Below are 9,960 nucleotides of genomic sequence, written 5' to 3'. Positions count from 1 at the left end.
CGAGGGCCGTGCGTTCACGGCCTTCGTCGACCACAAGCCACTGGTCTTCGCGATGGGCAAGGTCACCGAGCCGTGGTCGGCCCGGTAGCAGCGTCACCTCTCGGCCGTGTCCGAATATACGACGGACATCCGGCACGTCGCGGGGAAGGACAACCCGGTGGTGGATTGCCTTTCCCGGTCCGTCGCCCACGCAGTCCACCTTGGCATCAACTATGCCCGGATGGCGGCGGTCCAGGCCGCCGACCCCGGCGTCCAGGCCTTGCGGACTGCCGTCACTGGCCTCCGCGTCACCGAGGTGCCGTTCGACGGCGCGGGCACGGCCCTCTGGTGCGACGTCTCCCTCGGGCGGCCTCGCCCCATCGTGCCCGCGGGCTGGCAGCGCCAGGTTTTTGACGCCATCTACGGCCTGTCCCACCCGGGCACGAAGGCCTCCCAGAGGTTGGTCGCCGACAAGTTTGTCTGGCATGGCCTCCGGAAGGCCGTCCGCGGCTGGACCAGGACGTGCCTCACGTGCCAGCGCGCGAAGGCGCACCGACACACCCAGGCCCCATTGGCCCCGTTTACGGTGCCGGAACGTAGGTTCGACCACGTTCACGTGGATCTGGTGGGACCTCTGCCCCCCTCGCGGGGTTTCACCCATGTCCTCACCATGGTGGACCACACCACCCGGTGGCCGGAGGCCGTGTCTTTGGCGGCGACGATGGCGGCGGACATCGCGCAGGCGTTCATCGCCACCTGGGTCGCCCGGTTCGGCTCCCCCTCGGACATCGGTCATCGGACATCGGTTCGGTCATCCGTTTGCCCCGCAAACTGGCCCTCCAGGTGCGCGGGAATTCTGGGGGGGCGCGTGTGGCGGACATGAAAGCTCACTGGCGTGATGGCATCATTCCGCGCACCAAGTGGGCGGCGGCCACGCCCGAGGGGTAGGCGTGGTCGCGGGATATACACCGGGCACGCAGCCCGGAGCGCTCCAGTGCTACAGTGGAGCTCTTGTAATAAAGACTCTTTGAACTTACCGCGTTGTCCGCTTCCTCCTTGCTAAACAAGTAGCGCGCGTAGCACCACGCTTCAATATATATATATTTATATATATACTAGCAGAAGTACCCGGCATTGCCGGGCGGGGGAGGGGAGGGGGAAGGGAGGGGAATGGGGGGGGGGGAGTGAGCCCCTTGGCAAAGCGAGCGATTTTTTTTTTCATAGCGTCATCGCGTTCATAGCGTCATAGCGTTCATAGCGTCATAGCGTTCATAGCGTCATAACGTTTCATAGCGTCATAGCGATTTTTTTTGTCATAGCGTTCATAGCATCATAGCGTTCATAGCGTCATATCGTTCATAGCGTCATAGCGTTCATAGCGTCATAGCGTTTCATAGCGCCATAGCGATTTTTTTTTTCATAGCGTCATAGCGTCATAACGTTCGTAGCGTCATATCATTCGTAGCGTCATACCGTTCGTAGCGTCATAGCGTTCATAGCGTCATAGCGTCATCACGTGATCGCTCTGAGCGAATCAGCGCCCACCTGCTCTGATTCCGTTGATTCCGTGCGCTGAAATGCGCTGAGGTAAATATGAATAAAAAATATGGATCGTCAAATATTTTGAGTTCGGCCATGTTCGTCCCAGGCTCAATGGCCATATCTATGCCAAATATCAAGCACGTAAGCCTCTCCGTTTAGGAGTCTATCGGTAACATTACACACACACACACACACACACACACACACACACACACACACACACACACACACACAAACTGTGTTTTATATATACTAGGGCGTGCCCGCACGTACGTGCTTGCCCGTACGTGCTTGCCCGTACGTGCGTGCAAAAAAACATGCGTGCAAACAACAACAACAAAAAAAAACTTTGAAACCACGTGGCAGTAACGACCACAGAACCCCCCCCTCTATTTACATGAAATGGTTTGGTCCATTCGCAAAACCCACAGAACCCCCCCCCCCCCCCCTCTATTTACATGAAATGGTTTGGTCCATTCGCAAAGCCAAAGCGAACGGCTTGCGAGTACGGTGACCATACCTTGGGAACCACTTGTCCGATTAATTTCAAACCTTGAAAAGGCAGATCCTCGGGTCCCCAGCAATATACCTGGCAAGTTTCAAGTATATCGGACCGGTAGTTGTCGAGAAACAGCGGTCGCATACAGACAGACAGACAGACACACAGAGATTACTGGAATTATAGATAGATATATATATATAGCTATATATATATATATATATATATATATATATATATATATATATATATATATATATATATATATATGTATATATGTATATATATATATATATATATATATATATATATATATATATATATATATATATATAGATATATATAGATATATATATATATATAGATATATATATATATATATATATATATATATATACTGTATATATATATATATATATATATAGATATATATATATATATATATAAATCAGTTACAGAATTTGCTGCAGTGAAAACCTGCTAAAATCTGTGATTTTTTTCCACGTTGTTTACAATATTGAACTTTCAGTGAGTTCCAATATGGCGGCCGCGTGGCCTCATCACATCAGCAAATGCACTCTCATCGGCCGGTAGTTTCTGCATATTTATGGAGCTCAGTTGCTCTCATGCAATTCGCAACATACTCAATGTATGTCTATATAATATTAGCTCGGCTGGTCCCGCCAGTTCAGTTGCACTTTTACGTGGAGCTGGTCTCGCCAGGCCCGTCATTTTTACGTGGAGCCGCGCAATGTAGTTTATGCAGGTCAAGTTAAAATTATCGTTCGATAGAATTTACGCCTACTTTGGATGTAAAGAGCGTTGGAGAACTACGAAGGGGAAAAAAAAACAGACGCGAGTAGCGCGTTGTGAAAGGAACATCGGACCTCTTCCTCTTCGCGTCATTGCATTTCCTGCTGTTTAAACGAATCGAGCGTGAGGCGGGAGGGTTGAAGTGTTTTTTTCCTCGTTGCACTGTACTTGCTTGTGCTGAATCTTCGTTTTGTACCACATGGAGTGGCGAACGATCTTCGTCGTGGCATGGCTGGTGTGTGCGATTTTATTGCAAGTAGAGAGTGGGTCAGCGGCCTATATTAAATGTGAGTACAAGACACCGCTCCTCCCCCTCCTCCTCCTCTTCAGTCATGAGTTTGATGATATTGATATTCCTGTGTGGAAGTACAAGTGGACGTTCGCCCAGCAAAACTTTTTTTAACATTCGTCACCAATTTGATGCGAGTCTGTCGTTTCCCGCTGTACTAATTATAACGTGAAGGAGAGAGGGATGAGGAGATCCTTTGGAGGGTTTAGACGGACGTAGAGAGAGGGATGAGGGAGCTTTTGCTTTGGAGGGTTTAGATGGACGTGGGGAGCCTTTGGGGGAGGGTTAAGATCAACATGAGGGGAGCTTTTGGAGGGTTTAGAGTTTAGACGGACGTGGGGAGCCTTTGGGGGGAGGGTTAAGATCAACATGAGGGGAGCTTTTGGAGGGTTTAGACGGACGTGGGGAGCCTTTGGGGGGAGGGTTAAGATCAACATGAGGGGAGCTTTTGGAGGGTTTAGACGGACGTGGGGAGCCTTTGGGGGGAGGGTTAAGATCAACATGAGGGGAGCTTTTGGAGGGTTTAGACGGACGTGGGGAGCCTTTGGGGGGAGGGTTAAGATCAACATGAGGGGAGCTTTTGGAGGGTTTAGATGGACGTGGGGAGCCTTTGGGGGGAGGGTTAAGATCAACATGAGGGGAGCTTTTGGAGGGTTTAGACGGACGTGGGATGAGGGGAGCCTTGAGGGAGGGATGAGGGAGAAATGGTGCATTATTTGATACCTTGATGGATGAGGGAAAAATGGTGCATTATTTAAAAAAAAGTGCAAGGGTGGCAATTTTTTTGCCACGACAGTATGTGACGAGAACAAGCCAATTAGATTTTGGTTGAGGTCTGAATCCAGATCCAGTCTATGAATGGGATCCAAAAATTAAACTAATGAGCCCGGCGGTGGATTGCACTCTACCAAGTGCCCTTCCACGTTTTAGTGTCCTACCCGGAGGGGACTAAAGGTTTGCTCTCCATCTATCCGTTCCTCCTGTGGTTTTCTGCATTTTTTCCCATATAAACGTTTTTCGTATTTAACTGAAATTCTATTATGATAAGTAACATGATGAGTTTGAGTTTTGGGGTATTTCAGCCATTTTTGCTGGAGTTATGTATGCCTTTTTGGACTTGAAAATATCACATAATAGCAGAAGTCCTCGGCGTTGTCGGGCGGGGGGGAGGGGGGTAGGGAAGGAGGGAAGGGGAGGTAAGAGGAGGGGGCTGGGTTAAGGGGAGAGGAGGGGGGGTGTAAGGGGAGAGGAGGGGGGTGAATGAGAGGTGAGGGGGATGGAGAGGTGAGGGGGATGGAGAGGTGAGAGGTGAGGGGGATGGAGAGGGGAGGGGAGATTGGGGGAGGGGGTAGGGGAGATGGGGGGGAAGGGGGAGGAATGGGGGGAAGGGTAGGCAGGGCAGAAGGGGAGGGAGGAAGGGGAGGGGGGGTTCATATATATGCTGGTGGGTGAATGTGGTGTTCATCACGTTTCTGAGTTAAGTGTGATGCTGATCAGGAAGAAGAAGAAGAAGCCGTACTACCAACTTCCTACACTTCCGAAATTGTTTGATTTATTTGTATTCAAATGTCTGGTGATTGTTTTGTATTTATTTATGCGAATGTGTACTTGTATATAACTGTCATTAATTTTAAAAAGCTTAGGCACTATCGAGCGTTTTTTTTTTTTGTTTGTTTTTTTTAACTACAAAAAAACGATCTTTTTTTTTCAAATTATTTTGTTGTTTTTTTGCCTAAAAAGATAGACAGACAGACACACACACAGACAGACATCTCTCTTATCTATCTATAATTCCAGTAATCTCTGTCTGTCTGTCTGTACGTTTGTTTGTCTGTGACCGCTGTTTCTCGACAACCACGGGTCCGATATACTTTTAACTTGCCAGGTATATTGCTGGGACCCGAGGATGTGCCTTTTCAAGGTTTCATATTAATCGGACAATTACTTACCGAGCTATGTCCAAAAAACGATTCAACCAATCAGAGAGCAGCGAACGATCGCGTGTGCCGAACGTGGAGGACACACTCTGCCTCGGATGGCACATTTGAGAGCGTATTCATTTATTTCACGTTTGCAAACTATGTTGGCGTTAAACTATGTTTTACAACTAATAAAAACGAATTTGCGTTTCATTCGCTTTCCTGCGCGTTTGTGCACGCGATGGCGATTTCTTTACCAAACTCCGGAAGCCGTTCGCTTTGGACCAAACCATTGCATGTAAATAGAGGGGGGGGGGGTTCTGTGGTCGTTGCGAATGGACCAAACCATTCATGTAAATAGAGGGGGGGGATTGTCACTGTACTCGCAAGCCGTTCGCCGTTCGCTTTGGCGTTGCGAATGGACCAAACCATTTCATGTAAATAGAGGGGGGGGGATATAATTTTAGATAGATATATAGTACGGGCATATATATAGTACGGGCATGCCCTAGTATAGTAGAATGTAGATTATACATGGTCCAATTTTCTTTAATTTTTCACCTTTTCCTTTATCATATTCAACTGAAACTTCGTACATGGCTTTATGATGATAAGTTATAGAAGAAGTTTGAGTTTCACTGTGTTTCATCATTTTAAAATATTTGTTCGAAAAACAAAACATTCATTGGCACCAGTTGTGGACATGTACTGCAAAGCAATTCTCGCTCTTGTTGTTTTTTCTTTGCAGATCTGAATAACGGCTATAGTTCTGAGCACAGTACCCCCGGGATATTTTGTTACATCCCGGGTAAAGTCAATGTGAGAGACCTGTGGGCCACAGTGCATGTAAGTTTGACTTGAGTATTACTTTCAATAATAATAAATTCGGTTTTATTAACATAAAAAGATTGCTGACAGGATGGCCGAGATGGCCTATAGGGCCATCTAGGCCCTATATCGGGTCGGGTTGAATCCCGACCCAGCTATAAATATATATATGTGTGTGTATATATATATATATGTGTGTATATATATATATATATATATATATATATATATATATATATATATATATATATATATATATATATATATATATATATATGTGTGTGTATATATATATGTGTGTGTATATATATATGTGTGTGTATATATATATATTGTCGCGATCCCGCCTGGTAAATGTTCCCAGCACGGAATACGGACGTGAATGTCCGGGCTTCAAGTAATCCACGGAGTGGACAAAAGAGACGTAATCAACACAATTGTGTTTTAATCGGCCTTCTAGGGGTAAGGCACGATGCTTTATTGGCTCGATCACAAAAACCATGAAAGGTAACAAATGGAATAGGCTGCACAAGCCTGCAGGAACGGTCGGCCACAGACGCTCCAACCAGACGCAGGTAAGATCCTCGCGGCTCCAATCGACGAGCTCCGGGACTCGAAGGATACCAGGATGGAATACCACACAAGGCCGCCAGGAACGGTCGGCCAGGAGCTCCAACACGAAGCAGGCAATATAGGACTCACCGTTCCAATCTACGATCTCCGGGAATCACTCGTTCTCTTCCGGAATCACTCACTCGTACAATCCATAACTATAAACGATCAGCACCACTCGCTGTCGTGAGGCGTAACGAAAGTTCCCTCGCCTCGAGGCCTCGAACCTCCGAGCTGCGTCCGTATCATGAGATGGCGGCCGCGCTCTCTGACCCTCCACCAATCACGTGCCGACTCGCCTCCCAATCGCGTGAGGCTCCAAGGAGGTTACGTCAGTGGTGGGCGGGGCACTCATTTGGGTGAGAACAAAGGTGGTTTCACCGGGGGTTTCTCACAGTCCTCCCCCCCTAAGTAAAAACCCCGTCGAATAGACGGCGTTTTTAAAACCAGTATTTGTAGTAGGTGCAAATCACATGGCAAGATGATGGCGGGAATTGCTAACAGGCAATTAACGCCATTAACAATTACTAACACTTGTTAACAACAATAACGAAACAACGCAACAATACAACGCAACGCAATGGCGCAACACAATAACGCAACAATAACGCACTTATTAACGCAACAGGCAATTAACAGGCGTTAACAGGGTAAACAATGAACCAGTTTTTTTTTTTTTTTTTCACACACAATATTAAACACCATACACCCCATTAACATCTACCCCACAAGAGTTACACTTCACCCAAAGCACAATAGAGAAACAAGGGAGCCAAACTCAAGGTGGGGAAACATTTACAGGAGGGAAACGGACCGAGACCTAGAGCGGCGGGTTCTCCTCCGGTGTCGAGAACGACAGTCATATGCGTAATGACCCCTTTCACCGCACTGGTAACATCGATCTTTCGGGTCGAACGGCCTGCGGACCAAAGGGCGTCTGAAACGAGGCCGCCGCGACATGCCATTCGACATCTCGACGCACACCCGCGATCCGCAAATTAACCTTCCATCAAGGGCTCTGACCGAATCTTCAGCATCTCGTGGATCTTCAAACTCAACAACTGCGAATCCAGGTGGGTTCCGAGCAACCCATACGTTGCGGAGTGGTCCGTAATGCCCGAAGACCCTCCCTAGCTCGGCTCTCGCTGCTCCATTGCCCAGGTTTCCCACATATACCTTAGCATTAGCGTTCCTGCTGAATCGCGACATGGCGGGAGCGGTCCCTGAGGAGCACGGCACCTGAGGTTGGCTTGACGGGAGGCTCGGGTGGACTTCAGCTGACGCAACGTCACCGTCGGAAACTGGAGTCGAGGCGCTAGGCTCCTCGGGCCAGAGTGAAGATATGTCTGACTCCGCCCCTCTCTCCGCCTGTTTACTCTGGGCTCTAGGGACCCCCCCACAGGTCAGAGTCAATGACTCCTCCCTGGCTATGGCATCATTGCCAATCAGCAAGGAGACCCCGGGTATAGGGTAGTAGGGTACTACCACACAGGTCACTGGACCCTTAAAAATGTCACTCCGGACCTCGAGGAGGGCAAGGGGGTACCGGCCAAGAACCCGGTCAATGCCCCGAAGGAGGGTATACTCGCCGGTATAACGCATCTGAGAGGCCGGAACTACCCCCACCCGGAGAACACACCGTGTCGCCCCAGTATCCCGAAGGTATTTGGTCTCAAACTTCAGCATCGAATCGGGGCCACCCACTAAGGCTGTCCCTGAATACTCCTGATGCAGTGGATGAATGGAATTAGCCCCGGTGGCAGTGACCTCGGTCACCGATGCCACCGTCGTGTGCGAGGGCCCGGCGGATGAGTTCCACTGATCTCCCTCCGACTTAACAGGAGGGTTGCCTCGGTAGGCCGGACTGGCGGGATTAGAGAAACAGCGGTTTTCACCGTGCCCCACGCGTTTGCAGAAATCGCACCAGGGCCCTGCCCTGGTCGGCGGCTCGCGAGCGCCCCCAGTGGAGGTCATCGGAGAACCCTTCCCCTCGATCCAGCCGCCGGGCAGACGGGGGGCGGTCTTGATCGCAGACTCCTCCGTCTTACGAAGCGACTGCGTGACTTGCAGCATTTTGCACGCCAAAACATGTTTATCAATAAGGTTGACGCAGTCTGCCAAGGAAACAGTGTCTTTGTCGACAAGAAACAATGCTAAGTCAGGCGGAAGCTGTTGATCGATACGGTAACGCACCAGGAGTTCCGCAACCGCTTGAGGTAACTCCACCTTGCTCCCCTTGAACCATCTCTGCAGCTGTTCCAACAAGGCCCGCGAATGTTCCTCATAGGTTTGACTGGACTCACGAGTCCAGCTGAAAAAATTTCTCCTATAAATACATGCGGACACCGCATAGGCATTCAAAATCTCGGCCTTCAATGCCCTGTATTTGTTTGCGTCCTCGGTTGCCATCCTCGCATATACCTCCCTCGCCTTCTCAGATAGATGGCTCACAAGATGGCCGACCCACAAGCTCTCATCAATGCCACCGGCAGCCAACAACTTCTCCGCCATCTCCAGATACGCTTCTGGCTTCGTGTCTCCCGTCCAGTCCGGCAAACGAACATGAACAGTTTCCGGGACTCTTGCAGCAGACCCCTCTGCCCGCAGTCGTTCAGTCAACATTCGCAACTCATGCTCTCTGACGCGTTCAGCTTCTGCTGCCGCATGCTCTCTCGCTGCTGCCGCACGCTCTCCCTCTGCTGCTGCCGCACGCTCTCTCTCTGCTGCCGCATGCTCTCTCTCTGCTGCTGCACGCTCTCCCTCTGCTGCTGCCGCACGCTCTCTCTCTCTCTCACGCTCTCTCTCTGCTGCCGCATGCTCTCTCTCTGCTGCCGCATGCTCTCTCTCTGCTGCCGCAGCACGCTCTGCCTCTGCCCTGTCATTCTCCCTGTTATACATGTCAAGTTGTTGAACCGGAGTCAGCCCGGTCCAGAAGGGCGAACGCATGCATTTAGTCATGATGGAATCGCTTCCTAACATCTCGGGTTGAGTGACCGGGTCAAGGCTGCTTGCGTCGCTCACCTCGCCACCCACGTGACTGTCAACATGATCAGGTTGAACTCTCACTTCCCTGGTCGACATAGCTTGGCTACGAGTTATCATACGACCAGGCACAAAACACAACCTCAACACAACGCTCAAACACAACGCTCTGTTGGGGAAATACGACACAACTACGCAATATCACCCGCACATCAAATTGCCAATGAGAAAAATACCACGTACAAATACTCACGTTTTTTTTTTTTTTTTCGGTTGTTTGGAGGGATCCGAGGCTATTCGCTTATTCTTTGTCGGTTGTTTGGAGGGATCCGAGGCTATTCACTTCTCTGCCCAAGACAGCGTCCTACGGCGAGAAAGTTCCTCCCAGACGGCGTCCGCTGGTGAGAAGGCGATGAACAGATGCCAGAAGATGTCGTCCACTGCAGAATTCCCGTCTCAATCGAATGGCTCTTACTTGAATGATCCTAGGACGAGCA

At 49.6% G+C, this 9,960-nt stretch overlaps 1 protein-coding gene across 3 annotated transcripts in view; it reads left to right on the top strand.

The window, feature by feature from the left end:
* Positions 1-2,740: 2,740 nt before the first annotated feature.
* Positions 2,741-9,960, top strand: part of LOC137431707 (nuclear envelope integral membrane protein 1) — a 115,397-nt gene continuing 108,177 nt past the window's right edge. The window contains exons 1-2 of one of the 3 annotated variants that reach the window (XM_068123334.2): positions 2,741-3,120; positions 5,790-5,887. In XM_068123334.2, coding sequence (XP_067979435.2) covers positions 3,033-3,120; positions 5,790-5,887 — 186 coding nt within the window. In that variant the 5' untranslated portion in view covers positions 2,741-3,032. The remainder of the gene's footprint in view (positions 3,121-5,789; positions 5,888-9,960) is intronic. The other 2 variants (XM_068123335.2, XM_068123333.2) reach the window with 2 other exon arrangements.

Source organism: Myxine glutinosa, chromosome 7 (assembly GCF_964187855.1).
Source record: "Myxine glutinosa chromosome 7, kmMyxGlut1.1, whole genome shotgun sequence".
Classification (NCBI taxonomy): Eukaryota; Metazoa; Chordata; class Myxini; order Myxiniformes; family Myxinidae; genus Myxine; species Myxine glutinosa.
The sequence above is the reverse complement of the archived record's forward strand: the minus strand, read 5'-3'. Positions and strand labels throughout refer to the sequence as shown.